The sequence below is a fragment of the Eriocheir sinensis genome, chromosome 62 (assembly GCF_024679095.1).
Source record: "Eriocheir sinensis breed Jianghai 21 chromosome 62, ASM2467909v1, whole genome shotgun sequence".
In the NCBI taxonomy this organism is placed as follows: domain Eukaryota; kingdom Metazoa; phylum Arthropoda; class Malacostraca; order Decapoda; family Varunidae; genus Eriocheir; species Eriocheir sinensis.
Genome location: NC_066570.1, coordinates 6,851,106 through 6,870,563, shown reverse-complemented (window position 1 = coordinate 6,870,563; position 19,458 = coordinate 6,851,106). Strand labels below are relative to the sequence as shown.

General features: G+C 46.7%; 1 protein-coding gene and 1 long non-coding RNA gene across 5 annotated transcripts; one reads left to right on the top strand and one right to left on the bottom strand.

Annotated features, from left to right (window-relative positions):
• Positions 1 to 836: 836 nt before the first annotated feature.
• LOC126986558 (uncharacterized) lies at positions 837 to 8,238 on the top strand. Its single transcript, XM_050842825.1, has 5 exons — positions 837 to 855; positions 1,104 to 1,363; positions 1,664 to 1,945; positions 7,781 to 7,923; positions 7,962 to 8,238. Exons 1-5 carry the CDS (start codon positions 837 to 839, stop codon positions 8,014 to 8,016), a joined length of 759 nt encoding a protein of 252 aa, XP_050698782.1. The 3' UTR covers positions 8,017 to 8,238.
• Positions 8,239 to 8,674: 436 nt separating this feature from the next.
• Positions 8,675 to 16,377, bottom strand: LOC126986701 (uncharacterized). Of its 4 annotated transcripts, none has more exons than XR_007739904.1 (5): positions 16,242 to 16,376; positions 15,406 to 15,747; positions 13,777 to 14,341; positions 13,276 to 13,399; positions 8,675 to 8,794 (listed from the first exon to the last, which is right to left on the bottom strand). It is a non-coding gene; the product is annotated as an uncharacterized LOC126986701 (long non-coding RNA). The 4 variants fall into 4 exon arrangements; XR_007739905.1 differs by having other exon boundaries at positions 15,619 to 15,747; positions 16,242 to 16,375; XR_007739906.1 differs by having other exon boundaries at positions 15,406 to 15,628; positions 16,242 to 16,368.
• Positions 16,378 to 19,458: the final 3,081 nt, after the last annotated feature.

The following is a 19,458-nucleotide window of genomic DNA, read 5'->3' as shown; positions in this document are numbered from 1 at the left end:
GTGTTTGGTTAAGGAGCTTACAAACTTGTTGGATTCTACTGTAAAACTAGCCCTCAGAGTACGCAGAAGTGGCCCTCAGAGTACGCAAAACTGGCCCTCAGAGTACGCAAAACTGGCCCTCAGCGTACGCACCAACTGTAAGAACGCACACTGAACCTGATTTTAGTGATGCTTGAACTACATGAATCACAGGTTAGGTTACAGTGGACTTGGTGTTAAGGCGGTATCAGCTGGTTGGCGGTGATGAACGTTTGTTTGGGGACAGCAGGTGGTGGTGGTGGTCGTGGTGATGGTTATCGTAGGAAGGACTGAGTGGTGGTAGTGGTGGTGGTGGTGGTGGTGGTGTGAGGGGAAGGGAGGACGTTGGGGGGGGTGGAGGTGGTGCTTGTTAATGGATCGATATTTTAAGGTCAGTCAACAAGACGCATCAAAGTAATTGCTTCGGTACATAATAGTGAAAAGATGTGTGTGTGCTTGAGAGAGAGAGAGAGAGAGAGAGAGAGAGAGAGAGAGAGAGAGAGAGAGAGAGAGAGAGAGAGAGAGAGAGAGAGAGAGAGAGAGAGAGAGAGATATATGACATGTAGGAGAGTGAAGGTGTAAGAATGAATCCTTAACTTGATCCTGAACAGTCTGTATTACAAACATTTTTTCAAGCATTTGAATGTGATTCATTCAACGGTGGGGCCGACCCGCGAGGGCCACTGTTACAATGCCTTCCTGCGTATACAAACATTAGTCATGCATGTGTAGCAGCTAATGTTTTACGTTAAAACGTAGATTAGAAGCAAACTAGACTTTACCCCCTCGACCATTTGGCTGCACCTGACCCTAGGGGCATGGTGGTGCCAGTGGGCGGTGCGTGACCTACCTGTCGCTCGATGAGGTCAGCTGCAGCTGTTCAGTCCTCAGCGGGATCAGAACGGTCGCCGTCACCAGCAGACTCTTAATGTATCGGAAAGAATTCAGTTCTCAAACCTCTGCCGGAAAAGACCGTGGCGCACCTTCTCATGGACGTGCCAGACTTGGACGTCCGTGAATCCAGCGCGTGGCTCCTGTGCTGGACGCAACTGTCGCCACACTGACCCTGCTCTTATGACTGCCAGGACTGGACAGACGTGGCCCCCGCCCCGCCATTAGTCAGGTGGGATCAAGGATAACCCGGGCGAGGGACAGACCTCGGCGTGTGACGCAGCCTGTTCCAAGGGTTACGGGACGCCAGGAGGCCAGGCCAGTACAATCCAGTCTGGCTCTGAGCTCGCCCATCAGGGACAGCCCCGAAGCCGCCTCAGGGTGCCATTACGGTAGATTTAATCTGATCCAAGATGGCTGCTCTCTAGTTTGTTCCATAAGTTCCAGTACGGAGGTACAGAGAAAAGGGAAACTTGTCAAATAATTCCAATTGAACCTGCTGTGTAATGTGGAAATAAGAAAATATTTTATGTACCAAAGAATCATCTTATTTTTCCCTCCTATTTCAAAGACAATAATTATCGAAATGCAAATATTTACTTTCTGCAAACACAAAGACAATCGTGATGAATGAAATAACCACCCACAGAAATATTCGTATGTTAGATGTTTTAATGAGTGTGGAGAGGAAGTTAACGGCTATTACGATGCAAAGTGACCACTTCCTCTACTTGTGTTTTATCTTACATTACAGCAAGGCTTTCTCTTATTGCTGTGCGCCTCCAGGCTGACAAAGGGGCGAGTCAGAGGAAGTTGGTCAGGTGATGCAACTCACCTCGGCGCCGCCAGCGAGCGTGTGGAGCAGCGGCAGGATGAGGCGGGGCGAGGCGGGGCACGCGGCGGCGGAGCGACAGGGAGTGAGCGCCGTCACCGCCTCGCTCAGGTGGTCTGTCACGCATCGATTGGCCGTGACTCAAGTGCCTCCACCGTGCCTGTGACGCCCGCCGCCTCAGCCCTGCCTGCCTCCCTGTCTGAGGTGAGTCGTAGGGGAAAGTAGATCGTGTGCATCGAGGATGAGGGTTGCGCAAGGAAGGATTCACTCTATTCACACTCAACTTCTTTATCCTGTCCTATCGCTCCTGTACAGCCTCTGGACCCACCGAAGAGGCGGTGCTTCTGGCATTTTGCTTCAGCTCGGTGGGACGACCTGAGGATGTACTTTTCCGATTTCCCGTGGAATGACTACTGCTTCCAGGAGAGAGACCCCTCTGTGTGTGCCCAGCGCATCACAGAGGTGATTGATTGTCTCTGGAATGGAGCCACACATTCCACGTACTTTCTCTACTCCTCATGCTAAAAAGCCTTGGTTTAATCACGCTTGTTCTCGTGCTGTCAAAGATAGAGAGGCAGCTCACAAAAGGTACCAGAGCCTTCGCACTCCTGCTAATCATGATCTTTACATTTCCGCCCGGAATCGTGCCAAATCTGTTCTTCGACTCACCAAAAATACTTTCATCAATAGAAAATGCCACAACCTTGCTTTCTCTAATTCTTCCAGAGACTTCTGGCACCTAGCCAAAAATATCTCCTCCAATTTTATTTCTTCATCTTTTCCTCCTCTCCGGCAGCACTGCCGTTACATCTGTCTCTGAGGCTGAACTCTTCTCTCAAACGTTCTGTAAGAAAGGAAGGAAAGGTTGGGATGGGGGAGGGAGGGGTAGAAAGGAAAGGGAGAGGAAGGTGAGAAAGGGGGGAGGGAGGGGTAGAAAGGAAAGGGAGAGGAAGGTGAGAAAGGGGGGAGGGAGGGGTAGAAAGGAATGGGAAAGTTGGAAGAAGGAAGAGGGAGAGGGGAAGGGAAGGGAAAGGAAGGAAGGGTTGATAAGGGGGGGAGGGGAAGGAGAGGGAGAAAGGGAAGGGAAGGTAGGAAAGGGGAACGAAGTGAAGGAGAAGGAATAAGAACATAAGAACATAAGAAGTCTGCAAGAGGCAGGTTGGCCTATACAAGGCAGCTCCTGTACACTCAACCCCACCTTACCTCACCATCCATGGCTTTATCTAACCTCTTCTTGAATGTATCTATGGTATTGGCACCCACAACATGGCTCCCAAGCCTGCTCCATTCATCCACCACTCTATTGGTGAACCAATTCTTGCCTATGTCTTTGTTGAATCTGAATTTGTCTAACTTAAAACCATTGCTACGCGTCCTACCTGGCTCTTTTACTACCAAAATCATATTGACATCCCCTTTATTAAATCCCTTCATCCATTTATAAACTTCGATCAAGTCTCCTCGCAACCTTCGCCTTTCTAGAGAGTGTAGAGTTAAATGCCTCAGCCTGTCTTCATAAGGCAAGTTTCTCACCCCCTGAATCATCTTTGTCATCCTCCTCTGTACAGATTCTAACACCTTGATATCCATTCTATAGTAGGGGGACCAGAACTGAACTGCATAATCGAGATGAGGTCGAACTAGTGCTAAGTAAAGTTTGAGGATGACTTCAGCGCTCCTATTGCTTACGCTCCTTGAGATGAAACCAAGTACTCGTTCTGCCCGATTTTTAGCCTGAATGGATTGAGCCCTAGGACGGAGGTCAGCGCTCACTAGGACTCCTAAGTCTTTCTCACGCCCAGACCTGCTTAGAGGAGTGTCATTTAAGGAGTAATTGTGTGAGGGGTTATTCCTACCTGCACTCAGAATGCTACACTTCCCGACATTGAATTCTATCTGCCACTTCCCCGCCCAATCATATAGTCTGTCAAGCTCATCCTGGAGAACGGTAGCGTCGCTGTCTGATTGGAAGAGGAAGGAAGGAAAGGAAGACTGGAAGGAAAGAAAGGAGAAGGAAGGGAAGAGGAAGGAAGGAAAGGAAGACTGGAAGGGGGTAGGGAGGGGAAGAAAGGAAAGTGAAGAGTGATGAGAGGAAGGGGAAGGGGAGGAGGGAGACAGGGAAGGTTCGAATGGTGGAAAGGGGAAGAAAGGAGAGGGAGAGGTGGAAGAGGGAGTGGGATGGGAGTGGAAGAAAAGAACGCTGGAAGGGGAAGAAAGGAAGTGGAAGGGTGAAATGGGGAAGGGAGAAGGAGAAAGGAAAGTGGAAGGGGGAGGGAAGGGGAAGGAAGGGAAGGGGAGGGAGGGGTAGAGAGGAAAGGGAAGGTTCAGAGAGAGAGAGAGAGAGAGAGACGTGGACTCGATTTCAATCCCTGCTTCGGTACACTGAGATACTGAAACCTCTGAATGAATCCTTGAACAATCACTTAATTCGATGGTCATGTAGGCGAGGGAGGAAGGGAAGGCGTGTATCCGTGCGTGTGTGTGTGTGTGTGTGTGTGGAGGAAGGTGATTGGCTGGGAGTGAAGGGGGAGGCAGCGTCTGGGTTGGAAGGGACAGAGGTCAATCATTCTCCTTTTGACAGCGAAGTGGAGTGGAGGTCACGTTTGCAGAGTCGTTGTTGAGGTGTTGCTGGTCCTGCCCTTCTCTACTTCCTGGTAATGTGTCGTATTATGTAACTTATCTCTTATATAGTACGTCAATTTGTCTCGTTGTGTTAGCCAGATTATCGTATTCACCAGTCTTTATTACTTTTCAGCTCTAACTCTCGTACCTAGACAAATAACGATAGAAAATTGAAGTTTGCGTTAAAGCTCCTATTTATTGATGTTTGTTTGTTTGCATTCGTTATTGGTTAGAAACTACGAAAGTGCAATGCGATGAGTACGACAATTTGACAACGCTGCTTTGAGCCCACCGTTGCCAGATTGTCGTACTCAAAGCATAGTATTTACCGGTTTCTGACGCATAACTATTGCCAAGAAACCTCAGGAATTACCTATTTTAACGATAATCATAAGTGAATCTCCTTATTGGGGTCCACGAGACAGTTTTGGGGTCGGAAATCGGACGGTATAAGCGGCTGAGTACGACAATCTCGCAACGTTGTTTGAACCCACGCACTTAATCCGTAATAACTATTGTTTCGTGTGATTTTTTTATTCTCGTGTCTGATGCTTTAATGGAGTTGCGGGTTACCACTTTGTTTAAATAATTTAACTTTTAAGAGCTGGTTCGTGTAAATAGTTGGTGTTTGGGTACTTTGTGTTATTATTCACGTTATTTACTTCATTCTCTAGTAAAGGCGTCAAGAGTCTGTTTTGAACGAAGCTGCGGATAATTGCTTCGTTCGTATTAGTCAAGTATTGGGTCGTATTAATCGTTGTATCGTATTGCTGCGCCGACTAAACGAAACTTTCCAACTTTTATATCGTATTGCCCTTAATGTAGCTTGTTTTATTTTCTATTTAGGATTAATCGGTCGTATTGCTGCGCCGACTAAACGAAACTTTCTAACTTTTGTATCGTATTGCCCTTAATGTAGCTTTTATTTTCTATTTAGGGTATCAAGTCGCTGCTTCTGTGAACCTAAGTGCGGGTAATGTTTTGTTAATTGCTCCTGGAAGTGTCATTATTTCTGGATAGCATCAATTAAGTGTTCGTGCATTCTCCTCCTGATAGTGATGTCGTAGTTCATTACTTACTGTTTATGTCAGTAGTTCGTGCCGTGGCCTGGAGACTAATACTGATGGATTGATTGATAAGTTAATGTCAACTAGGGATGGACATTTAGGAACAACCCATGAAAAAGTTTATTTTTTTATCGTTGGTTAAAGGGATATCAGACTCTCCAGGGGCAAGATTAGTTAGAAATGGCCCAAATGGGCCTTCATCATTTAGCAGGAAGTAAACAAAGGGAGATTCTTAAACAGGAAAAACTCAAATAGGGTTGAAAATGAGTTTTGATAATTCGACCGATTAGTTATGATCTGCAAGAACTGTTTATGCCTGCCAGTGAGCAGCCACCACTCAAAAGATTAGATTATCTGCTAGATCCAACTCTCTGGCAGTAAGGAACCAATATTAGGGGGACCAGGGTGAACTGACAGGGCTTGATTGGTAGATTTGATCACTTAACCCGGTAGCAGCGGGGATGTTTCTTAATGATTCCTCTAAGCGAGAAAAATTAGTAAAAATCACCCCTCGCACAAACCATTTCATAATACATATCAAAGCATTTGTGATCAGATTATGTATCCTCTTTTTGGGGGGGTTATATCACGGCACAAATTTGGCCCGTCGCTGCCTCACGGTAAAGCCACAGATTTAGCCCATCGCTGCTACCAGGTTGATGCAGGGAAATATAATGGTCATGGACAACTTTTTCTTCCGTAGTCTTCAGTATTCAATGGTCCATGTAATGTTTCTCAAAGGGAATGATATACAGATGTCTATAATGCTTTATTTAAGAGAGTCATTTACTATGCCATGCCTTAGTTTCCTTTCCTACTAAGATAACATGATTCACTTAAAGGAAGAGTTCATGTCAATCAAGGAAATCTAAGTATTGTGGTATCTGTCAAATCTCTAATACATTACCCCTAATACACACTTGAAGGTCTGAGGATGAACTGTTTAAATCTTGCCGTTCCAATCACCTGTGTGGTCTGACTACACTAGAACTTGGGTCATTCCAGAAGACTTCATTAGTATAGTTGTGGTCTTGCAATGATGCTACTTGAGGGTATTGATGCATAAAGTGACTGCAGAGGAAATAAGATTGGAATGATGTAACATAATAAGATTGGGGACAGGAGAGGATTGGCTAAGAACTGTTTAGGTTACAAAAGGGTGATGTAACAGATTAAGCAAATAAAGACCTGATTAGAGGACAGTAAAGGAAGATTAACCTGGTAGCAGCAGGGATCATGTTTCTCGATGGTCCCTCCAAGCGAGAAAAATTAGAAAAAATCATCTCACACAAACAATTTCATAATATATATCAAAACATTTATGATCAGATTATGTATCATCTTTATCAGTCCATTTGATATACTAGTGCAGTTTCTCCGGAGACGATTAGGTAGATACTCTTGTTTCTCACATCAGCTATTTCTAAAGGTCAAAGAGGGGATCAGTCAGGTTCTAATGAGGGTTTCTTTAGGTTCATGGTACAGAAGAAAGGTCAGACTAACACCAGGGTCATAAAACTAGTACTGGAAATGCCCCAAACTCCTATGAAAGCCTCCTCAAATAAGTGAACTTGGGCAGTGAAATGTTTAGTACGGTAATACAGCCCTTAGTGTACCGTGAGGTGTGATGGCATGACTGTATTGCAGGAGTGGACAGCTGAAGGAAATTTGTTCATAGATATTCTTTTTGCAACCTTTAATGCCTCTCTAGTTCTAGACATCACTGCTTTGACATCTTCTTGTTATGATGTGGTTGGGTGTTCATATTTTTTTTTAAGTAGTTTGCCTGTTGCGCCGGTAGGCATCTTCCTGGTGGGGCCTGATGGTCGGCCGAAGGCTTCTTCCAGGTGGGGCCTGATGGTCGGCCGAAGGCTTCTTCCAGGTGGGGCCTGATGGTCGGCCGAAGGCTTCTTCCAGGTGGGGCCTGATGGTCGGCCGAAGGCTTCTTCCAGGTGGGGCCTGATGGTCGGCCGAAGGCTTCTTCCAGGTGGGGCCTGATGGTCGGCCGAAGGCTTCTTCCAGGTGGGGCCTGATGGTCGGCCCAGCCTGTTCTGGCGCAGGCGAGTGTTTATAGTGGCGCCATCTTGCATTGGCTCATGCTGCCCCCGGGGAGCTCTTTCTTGATTCGCTTGGACGGCTTCCTCTAGAGTCCGGGTTGATGGGTGGTCTTCAGGACAGCATGTGGGTAGTTTTAAGCCACTCGGCGGTGACTGAAAAATCAGAGTGGTAGCGTGGGGATTCGAACCCGCGTCGTCCATCACGCGGTGAATGTGAGCCCAGTACGCTACCAGTTCGGCCACCGCCTACCCGCCTTTCATTTGTCTCATGCTGTTCTTCCTTCCCTCTTCAGATGCTGCCTTGGTACATGCTGGACACCACCTTCGTCATCACCTTCCTGGACCTCTGCTGCAGCTCTCCAGTGACCCACCTTCCTGGACCTCTGCTGCAGCTCTCCAGTGACCCACCTTCCTGGACCTCTGCTGCAGCTCTCCAGTGACCCACCTTCCTGGACCTCTGCTGCAGCTCTCCAGTGACTCGTCCCCTGTCAAAACTTTCTCGTCAGACTTGTGTGCTAATTGTTTTTAGTACTAAGCAGCCAAAGTTAAAAGTCCCAGACTTCCTAACTTTTCTTCTTTTTTTTTTTAATATTTTTTCCTGATGTAGTATTGAGCATTTGTTTAGGGAGACTCTTTGAAGTATTGTAACACACAGGTGGCAATAAATTTAAAATTCATTTGACTTGGAGAGAGACTTTGAGGTATTGTCAACCTACCAGCAGCTGTGTCCCCACACATGTGCAACCACTGAAACAACACTGTCTCACCCTCCAGGACTGTCTACACTTGCAGCTTTTCTTCAGTGTCTCACCCTCCAGGACTGTCTACACTTGCAGCTTTTCTTCAGTGTCTCACCCTCCAGGACTGTCTACACTTGCAGCTTTTCTTCAGTGTCTCACCCTCCAGGACTGTCTACACTTGTGGTAGATAAAACTTTCCATAAAGGTCTGCATAAGGGTGAAGACACTTTATAGGAGGCCAGGTGGCAGCTGTTCGTCAATGGGCATAGCAGGATTAGCTAAGGAGTAAATGGCTGCAGCACTCCACAAGAAACAAAAATGACTGCACCATATTGTCCAACCTCAGACCTGGTCAGCATGACCATGCAGGTGGGTGGTACCTCCTTCAGGGTACTAAGAATCTCTGGCCTTGAACATGGTGCAGTCATTCTTGTTCCATGTGGAGTGCTGTCCCCAACTATATTTGCTCCTTGGTGGAGTCAAATCCTGCCTCTGTTTGGTACAGCTAGTGGTTGGTCTCCTTCAGACTCTCCTATCTGCTATTCCTGGGTATGCAGGGTGGATGACCTGTGGAGACATTAAGTGGTGTGAGGGAGTGTCTCAGGAGATACCAGATATGGGTAAATACACTTTTTCAGCACAATCTCTTATTATAAGCCTCTTGGTTCACTCTTCAAATCACATGGGTCTGTATAGCTATGTCTGGTCTGGTGGGCTGCTGGCCAGGAAATGCTGGGATGTCAGCTATTGAAGGTGACACTATCTCCAAAGTTATTCACGGCTTGCTTACAAATATTAAAACAATAAGGATGACAGTGAGAGGACAACCTAGAAAGTCATCAAGGAGCTTCAGCATGTGAAAGGTGAATATATAAAGAGAAAAGAATAATAAGTTGGCAGGACATCAAATTATGATCCTGAAGGAGACCCAGGACAAACTACAAACCTAGACAGAGAACAGAACTGTGATGAAGAGCTTTTGCTAAAACTTGTATTATGCCTAGCAGCCTGCCACCTTCCTTAAGGAGAAAGGTGTGTACAATCAGTGTGTACTAAAGGGACTATTACACTGGGCAGATTTACGGTGGATCTTCAGTCAAACCACGATTTCCGCTGGCGTGGTTCTCATTTGTTTCTTGTTATTGCTGCTGATGGTGAGTAATACCGTCGTCCTTCGGTGAAATGTACAGTAGCTTTGGAAGATCTTGGACGCGTCAGAAAACTGCGGAAATCGTGGTTTGACTGAAGATCCACGGAAAATTTGCCCTGTGTAATAACCCCTTTATACATGCTTCAGAAACTTGGCGTGTCACAAAATGTTTAGAGAAAACCAAAAAGTGCACACAGGAATGGAGAGACAAGAAGCAAGCATCATAGATTAGAGGACTGGCAAAATTTGAAAATATCTTAAATGACTATTAGGAATAACATATGGACTTGGGGAGGTCATATCAGGTGTTGAACTGATAACAGATGGACAACCAAACTAACAGAGAAGCAACCCAGGAACTGTAGGACAGCTCACGCCAGAACCAGGTGGAGAGAGGAAATTTGAACCTTTGCCGGGGAAGGATGTACTACACTAACACCAGACAGAGAACCAGGTGGAGAGATGAAATTTGAACCTTTACCAGGGCAGGATAGAGTACACTAACACTAGACAGAGATCCAGGTGGAGAGATGAAATTAGAACCTTACCAGGGCAGGATAGAGTACACTAACACCAGACAGAGATCCAGGTGGAGAGATGAAATTAGAACCTTACCAGGGCAGGATAGAGTACACTAACACCAGACAGAGATCCAGGTGGAGAGATGAAATTAGAACCTTACCAGGGCAGGATAGAGTACACTAAAACCAGACAGAGAACCAGGTGGAGAGATGAAATTTGAACCATTGCTGGAGCAGGATGGAGTACACTAACACTAGACAGAGAACCAGGTGGAGAGATGAAATTTGAACCATTGCTGGAGCAGGATGGAGTACACTAACACTAGACAGAGAACCAGGTGGAGAGATGAAATTTGAACCATTGCTGGAGCAGGATGGAGTACACGAGCACCAGACAGAGATCCAGGTGGAGAGATGAAATTAGAACCTTACCAGGGCAGGATAGAGTACACTAACACCAGACAGAGGACCAGCTGGATAGGTGAAATTAGAACCTTACCAGGGCAGGAAAGAGTACACTAACACCAGACAGAGATCCAGGTGGAGAGATGAAATTTGAACCATTGCTGGAGCAGGATGGAGTACACAAGCACCAGACAGAGGACCAGGTGGAGGTGAAATTATAACCTTACCAGGGCAGGATAGAGTACACTAACACCAGACAGAGGACCAGGTGGAGGTGAAATTATAACCTTACCAGGGCAGGATAGAGTACACTAACACCAGACAGAGGACCAGCTGGATAGGTGAAATTTGAACCTTACCAGGGCAGGAAAGAGTACACTAACACCAGACAGAGATCCAGGTGGAGAGATGAAATTTGAACCTTTGGTGGAGCAGGATGGAGTACACTAACACCAGACAGAGGACCAGGTGGAGAGATGAAATTTGAACCTTACCAGGGCAGGATAGAGTACACTAACACCAGACAGAGGTCCAGGTGGAGAGATGAAATTTGAACCTTACCAGGGCAGGATAGAGTACACTAACACCAGACAGAGGTCCAGGTGGAGAGATGAAATTTGAACCTTACCAGGGCAGGATAGAGTACACTAACACCAGACAGAGGTCCAGGTGGAGAGATGAAATTTGAACCTTACCAGGGCAGGATAGAGTACACTAACACCAGACAGAGGTCCAGGTGGAGAGATGAAATTTGAACCTTACCAGGGCAGGATGGAGTACACTAACACCAGACAGAGGTCCAGGTGGAGAGATGAAATTTGAACCTTACCAGGGCAGGATAGAGTACACTAACACCAGACAGAGGACCAGGTGGAGAGATGAAATTTGAACCTTACCAGGGCAGGATAGAGTACACTAATACCAGACAGAGGACCAGGTGGAGAGGTGAACTTAGAACCTTACCAGAGCAGGATAGAGTACACTAACACCAGACAGAGAACCAGGTGGAGAGATGAAATTTGAACCTTTGGTGGAGCAGGATGGAGTACACAAGCACCAGACAGAGGACCAGGTGGAGAAGTGAAATTAGAACCTTTACCAGGGCAGGATAGAGTACACTAACACCAGACAGAGGACCAGGTGTAGAGGCGAAATTAGAACCTTACCAGGGCAGGATAGAGTACACTAACACCAGAGAGAGAGAGAGTGTGTGTGTGTGTGTTGTTGGCAGAGAATGAGGGGACGCTACAGAGGATTGTGGATGAGTTTGAAAGGGTGTGTAAAAGGAGAAAGTTGAGAGTAAATGCTGGAAAGAGTAAAATCATGGTATATGAGAGGGCGAGAGAGCAGGTCATTGATTTTGCAAAGCCGTACAGAGTTAGACCAGAGGGTACAATGAAGTGTAGGATAAGATTAGGGAAGGAGAGAAAGGAGGAAGTGACTTGAGTTTAAATATTTAAGAACAGTTTTATGTAAGCATGAAAGCATGGAAGGTGAGGTGAGGGAAAGAGCAGTGAAGGGCAGACAGGTGGTGGGTGCATTGGAGAGAGTTATGAGAGGAAGAAGTGTGAGCATGGAGGTAAAGAGAGGAATAAGGAACAGTATTATCCTGCCAACTCTGTCATATGCATCAGAGACATGGAATGCAGCACAGCACCTTACTATTATTTCCGATTGGGGCAAGAAGAACCTGGTGTCCTTCAACGCCTCAAAAACACAGTTTCTCCACCTATCCACTCGACACAATCTTCCAAACAACTATCCCCTATTCTTTGACAACACCCAGCTATCACCTTCCTCAACACTAAACATTCTCGGTCTATCCTTAACTCAAAATCTTAACTGGAAACTTCATATCTCATCTCTTACTAAATCAGCTTCCTCGAGGCTGGGCGTTCTGTACCGTCTCCGCCAGTTCTTCTCCCCTGCACAGTTGCTGTCCATATACAGGGGCCTTGTCCGCCTCGTATGGAGTATGCATCTCATGTGTGGGGGGCTCCACCACACAGCTCTTCTGGACAGAGTGGAGGCTAAGGCTCTTCGTCTCATCAGCTCTCCTCCTCATACTGATAGTCTTCTCCTCTTAAATTCCGCAATGTTGCCTCTCTTTCTATCTTCTATCGATATTTCCACGCTGACTGCTCTTCTGAACTTGCTAACTGCATGCCTCCCCCTCCTGGCCCCGCTGCACTCGACTTTCTTCTCATGCTCCTCGCTATACTGTCCAAACCCCGTATGCAAGTGTTAACCAGCATCTTCACTTTCATCCCTCACGCTGGTAAACTCTGGAACAATCTTCCTTCATCTGTATTTCCTCCTGCCTACGACTTGAACTCTTTCAAGAGGAGGGTATCAGGACACCTCTCCTCCCGAAATTAACCTCTGATTTTGGACACTCCTTTAACCTCTGTTCGGGAGCAGTGAGTAGCGGACCTTTTTTTCTTTTTTTTTCTTTGCGCCCTTGAGCTGTCTCCTTAGCTGTAAAAAAAAAAAAAAAAAAAAAAAAAAATGTGCAGAGGAAATGAGTTATATAAGAGGTGCATGTGATGTGTCAGGATGGGATGGAGAAAGTAATGAAAGCATGTATGAGTGGTTTGGTATGGGTGTGACAGCGAAAGGAGTGGAGTGTGGAGTGGGTGAAGCATGGTGCGCTGAGATGGTTTGGACACATGATGAGAATGGGGAGAATGAATTTGTGAAGAGAGTGTATGAGGGAAGGATTGAGAGATGGGGTATAAGGGAAAGATCACCTGTTAAGTGGATCGATAGGGTGAGTGAGTACTGGAGCGAGAGAGTTGGAAGTAGCAGGACTGAGTGTGCTGAGCGGGAGTGCCAGAACAGGTGAGGGAGCAAGGCGTCGAAGATATAGATAGAGAAATAAAAGGTAGAGAGGTTAGAGTAGAGGGATGCTAGGGTAGAATTAGAGGAAGTCAGAGGCAAGAAGAAGAAGAAGAAAAGCTGTCATGACTCACCTTCATATATCACTTGTCTCCTTGCCCAGGCCTCCACCTCTAGCACGTCCTTCACCTCCTCCTCGTCCTCCTCCACTAGGGCGTCTCATGTCCCTCGCTGAGCCCGTCACTGCCATCACAGCTCCTGGAAGCAAGGGAAGAGAGATCAACCACAAGAACACACTACTACTTCTTTATGGCCTTACATGGAATAAATAAAAAAAGAATAAAATATGGAATAAGGAGAGATGACTTGACACAGATATCTAACACTCCTCATCCAGATTTTGACTTGGACTGCCAATTCCTTCGCCTTAATATTCGCTAAGGTATAAATGCAAAGCCTTGGTGGCCGTCAGATTTCATGACATTTCACTTAGGGGACAAGCCATCTAGTCTGGAGCCTAGGGTCTGTGTGCTCTGAATATTATGTAAAAATCCACAGACCTGTTCCTTGAATCAGAACATGTCAAGAAGAGAGTGTTTTGCCTTGTCTGGCCATGTTGTGTGAAAGTGTCTTACCCCGGGGCACGCAGCACACTCCCTGCGCCGTGCCTCCTCCGCCTAGAATACACCTCCGCGACACACCTGTGCCCCAGGGTCATCACTGTAGTGTGACGCTCACTGGCCTGCTGGGGCACACAGCTGAGCACCAGTCACCGCCTCCTTCTACTCAGCAGTGGTGGTGCATGTGGCACAGGCAGCCACAGCAACTTTCACTGGGGGCCAGTTGGCTGGTGGGAAGGGCTTGTCACAGCGGCACTGACCACTGCCAGGCTCACTGCCTCATTTTTCAGCACCCCGACAAGGCCCAGCAGCCACCAGGCTGGGGAACTGAAGGGCCTGGGGCACAGCATCTACGCCCAGGGTAGCATGATGGCGTGGCAGGGACAGTCGCCCATGCAGGCTCTCAGGGTGTTGGCATCGCCTGGAGGAGGGCAGCGAGGACCCCGCCACACTGACTCACGCATCATTCGCCCACAACCTCCACCAAGGACAAGAATAATACACTCCTCGCCTTCCAGCCTCCTCGTCCCTGTGTTGGGCGTGGCGCCATTACTCCTACACTATGAGCCACAACGCAAGCCTGAAAGTAGCATATGGGAACACAGAGTATGATAGTAAATACACAAAAGTTTAGAAAAAAACTTGCTCAAGTTCTTTGATAAGAATACATGGGATTAATAACTATTATACTAATGAAAAATACAAACTGAAGATAATTCAAGTGTAGGCTATGCCCAAACCTCTTGCTATAGTGATGTTGTTGACAAATTGTATAAAGATATATAATCAATTCTGAAGAGGTATGTTAGGAAAATAATAAATTGCAAACACTCACAAAATTTAAAGAAATCTTCTGGGCTAAGAAATTATATTGACTGTATCCTCACAAACTGATAGGATTCACATCCTTCACAAACTGGTGAACAATGCAAGTCTTTAACAATATAAATCCTGGTGGCAGCCACAAAATGGTTAATGCAAAATGAAGATCAACCTGAGAATAAAGAGAAGTAACTTGGTAAAAAAGTCACTTACAAACTTAATGAACTTGTATAGCAGAGAGCTCACATTCACAGTCTACATCCAAAACAAATATGGAGTCCTCAACCCAGTAGCAGCGACAGGCCAAATTTGTGCCATGATATTTACCCCCCAAAATAGATTATACACAATCTGATCACAAATATTTTGATATATATTATGAAATGGTTTGTGTGAGGGGTGATTTTTTCTCATTTTTCTCGCTTGGAGGGACCATTTAGAAATATGATCCCAGCTGCTACCGGGTTAACAATGAAGAATATCTTGACACTAAAGAATTTGAAAAAAAACACTGAACAGAAAACTTACTGTACTAAACTAAATACTAATGGAGAAACAGAAACAAAACACGCAGTAGAACTTACAAAAACTAAAAATAAGCAAAAGCAGGAGGGTGTGAGAAAGTTAACATGATGAGTTCTGGTGTACTAACAATCGAGAGGTAACCTGGTTTGAGAAAAAGAGGAATGCCAAAAGAAAACTGAACAGCAAAGCCACGTATAAGAAAAGTGAACCAATGAAGGTGGTTGAGGAGTTTTATAGTGAACTAGATATTTATTCAATCTACTCTATCTATTCCAGCGCCTTTTTTTATGTCTATACCTATAGCGCTGGTAGGCTTGCTTGTGGGGCCTGGATGGTGTTCGGCCCCAGCCCGTCATGGCATAGGCAAGTGTTTATTGTGGCGCTTTTGTGGTGAAGTGATTGGCACGCCCAGCAACTAATCCACAGACCTAGGGTTGAATCTCGACCTGGGTAGTCAGAGCATAGTCCACCCAGCTGTTCATCCTCACTTTGGGGCTGGTGGATATGTACCTGGGATAACCTGGAGAAGGTAAGTGCAGTAACCCAGATGCCACACTGGACCTGTGTCCCAAGGTAATGGATTATTTCCCACCACATGTTTAACCCAGTAGCTGCAGGGATCATGTTTCTTAATAGTCCCTGTAAGTGAGAAAAATGAGAAAAAATCATCACTCACGAGACAAGGGAATTTTCCTTAATTTAGGGATTTTTCTAGGGAAATTTTGGAAGCCCATTTATCAGTGATTTTGCCTTCTCCCCCCCCAAAAAAAAGTTCCCCACAGGTCCCCACGCTTGTGTTGGGTGGTAGGGGGGGCTGGGGTGGTGGAGGGGGTGGAGCCGCTATTCCTAAGATTTACCAATATTTTTCAAAGCCTCAGGAGGACACCTGGTGATGCACTTATTGGGAAACTGTGTGCCATTGCCTTGAGGTTCACCTTGGAATACATTAAAAGAGATGTATCTAAGTACAGGACCTAATACATATTGGCTCTGCCTTCCTTGATAAATACTAAGAGGTGTACTTCGTGTGGTAGGAATTGAGCTAAGGGGCCGTTAATACATCCAATTTCCATTTCTCCATCTGAGCAATCATTTGAGAGCGTCACACACACTCCTGATGACAAGTTTCTTACCTCCTTGTATCTGCCAGGACTTGCTGCATGCAGTTGACCGAGCCAAGGACTGCCGGTAGAACGTCCTCGTCATTCCTCCGCGGTATGCACACACCCCGCCCCGCCATTGTGTGTGTGCGCGCTTTGTTTTGATCTGCCTTTGTAACGGCTCCCACTTATATCTTGTGTCTTATTCTTGATTGTTGATTGGCGTTGTTGTCTTTTAGGTTTGTTCAGTTTTCTTTTTTCTTCTGCTCCTTATTGTTGTGATATAGTTTTTTCTGTCTTCAATTTCTTCCAGAATTAATGGTCGAAACACTAGTATATCGGCTATTAAGTAGTCTCTGCTTCGGTTTTCTGTGTTCTGTATATAGGCATGCTCCTCCCTTCTCCTTTGTTGTTTTACTTGCAACAATAAACTATCAATCAATCAATCAATCAATGTATAAAGTTTTGGTTTTGTCTTATTTCTGTATATTCTTCACAGTCCAGCAGAAAATGTTCTAATGTTTCTACTTCTGCTCCACAGCACGGATCCCACTCCTCACTCTTCCTCTGAAACCTGTTCCTCCAGTTTAGAGTAAGGGTGTTAGTTCTTCCTCCAGAGGCCGTCTAGTCTATTTACCCAGAGCGAATCCAGATCAGATTCAGATCCGGGCCAGTGATCCAGAGCTGATCAGTGTTCTAAACAGAAGAGGTCTTAAATACTGTTATGCCGGACGTGTTACTTGGGTTCCGTGTCGCCGTCAGGAGACTCCGTGGGAGGGAGATATGTAAACACTTTGCACAACTTCTGTAGTTTAATGTTCTTCCTTAGTAGTACACTTCACTCTGACTCTTCGCTTACCACTAGCTTACTATGACTGGGACTGGCCCTCTCTCGCCCTCTTCTCCTATATATATCCAGAACAGTACAGTCTAGAATATTACAGTATATTTCAGATCATACAAGAACATGTAGCAAAAATATATGCGAGTTGGCAACACTTCCCGCCTGGCGCCTGGCCGCGCCCCGTGGGGCGCGGACGGCTCGCCTTGCTCCCCGCCCCTTTGCTCGCTTCTCCGGGAGCCTACTAGAGGCCTATGGTCGCCGGGGGAAGCTTCCAGCACAACACTATCCCCCCCTCTTAATTGTGATCGTCCCGATCACACACTTAACTATGTACAAACATAAGAGAATTAATCAAAAACATAATAATCGTCGTATCGCTGTGGACGCCTGCGTTGTCTCTGTCTTCTGTTCGTTGCCTCCTGCGCGTCTATCTCCTGGTGCGCCTCGTCGTCGTCCGCTTCTTGGGGTGTCCCTGGAACATCTGCCGAAGCCGGGAGGTTATCTCCCTCGGCTGAAAGTCGTCGTCGACCTCCTCTCGGTCCTGGACGTCCCTTGCGTTTTCGTCGGCTGCTGGGTGGCTGTAGTTGTTCCAGGTGTAGTTTCCCGGACCGTGGTACCTCCATAGGCGGTTGACGTGGACAACTTTCGGCTTGGTCTTTTCCGTTCTCCGGATTCGGTAAGTCACGTCGGAGAGGCGTTCTAGCACAGTGTAAGGGCCTTCCCAGGGGCTCTGTAACTTCGGAGACTGTCCTTTCTTCCTCTGCGGGTTGTAAAGCCAGACTCGGTCTCCTTCCTTGAAGTCAACGTGGCTTGCCCTCATATTGTAACCGCGCTTCATGGCCTCCCCGGAGAACTTCAAGGCACCTCGGACTTGATGGTGCACCTCTTCCAGCCGTTCCTCTAGTTGACGGGCAAACTGAGGCGTCCTTGGAAGGCTTTCCTCAGGAGGCCTTCCTGTCAGTAGGTCCACCGGCAATCGCAGCTCACGTCCAAACATCAGCTTTGCCGGTGAATACCCCGTAGTCTCGTGGGCGGCAGACCTGTAGGCCATGAGAAGCGCAGGCAGCTTCTGATCCCATGAAGACTGATCATTGTTGCACTGCTTGGCCAACTCCTGGCCCAACGTCCAATTAAACCTCTCCACCATTCCATCTGACTGTGGGTGCAGTGGGGTGGTCCGGGTCTTCTTGATACCCAGAAGCTTGCAGCACTCAGCAAGGACTGTTGACTCAAAATTCCTTCCCTCTCTTCTTCCATCTCTTGTTGAAGATTTGTGTGTTCTTTCTCCACTTCTATCAGGCGTTGTCCCAAGTTCGTGGTCACATCAGTCATTTCTCTTCGCACTGACTCACTTCCATCTTGTACTGCTTTTAGCTGTAGCTGTAATCCTGTGAAGCGATCTTCTAGTTGTTCTTTGAGTTCTTGGAGTGTTCCTTCTTGTTGTTGCTGTGCTCTTTCTTGTTGTTCTTTGAGTTCTTGGTGTGCTTTTTCTTGTTGTTCTTTGAGTTCTTGGTGTGCTCTTTCTTGTTGTTCTTTGAGTTCTTGGAGTGTTCTTTCTTGCTGTTGCTGTGCTCTTTCTTGTTTCTCCCCCTGTAGTCTCAAGGCTTCCAAAAGTTCAGTCAACATGTCGTCCCTCTGGGCAGCTTGGGAACGAGTCTCCATGGCGAAAAAACAAATGGCTACACTCCTGACACCAGTGTTATGCCGGACGTGTTACTTGGGTTCCGTGTCGCCGTCAGGAGACTCCGTGGGAGGGAGATATGTAAACACTTTGCACAACTTCTGTAGTTTAATGTTCTTCCTTAGTAGTACACTTCACTCTGACTCTTCGCTTACCACTAGCTTACTATGACTGGGACTGGCCCTCTCTCGCCCTCTTCTCCTATATATATCCAGAACAGTACAGTCTAGAATATTACAGTATATTTCAGATCATACAAGAACATGTAGCAAAAATATATGCGAGTTGGCAACACTTCCCGCCTGGCGCCTGGCCGCGCCCCGTGGGGCGCGGACGGCTCGCCTTGCTCCCCGCCCCTTTGCTCGCTTCTCCGGGAGCCTTCTAGAGGCCTATGGTCGCCGGGGGAAGCTTCCAGCACAACAATACCCACTCTAGCTAATCTCTTGTTGACCTCAACCAGGAACACCAGCACGAGATTTAGTATAATGTGTCTTACTCTGCACTTCACCTGCCAGGGTTTTGTATATCGGGGGACCGGCATATATGACCACAGATGTTGCGCCGACTAAACGAAACTTTCCAAACTTTCTATATCGGGGGAAATTTTAGCATAGGGGGGTCTGTGGCTGGACCTGAGCCCACCTGTGACCTGAGAGCCATTCCGGGTCAACTTGCCCCTCCACTATTTCCAATGGCCACAGAAGAGATCAGCCAGATTCTTATAG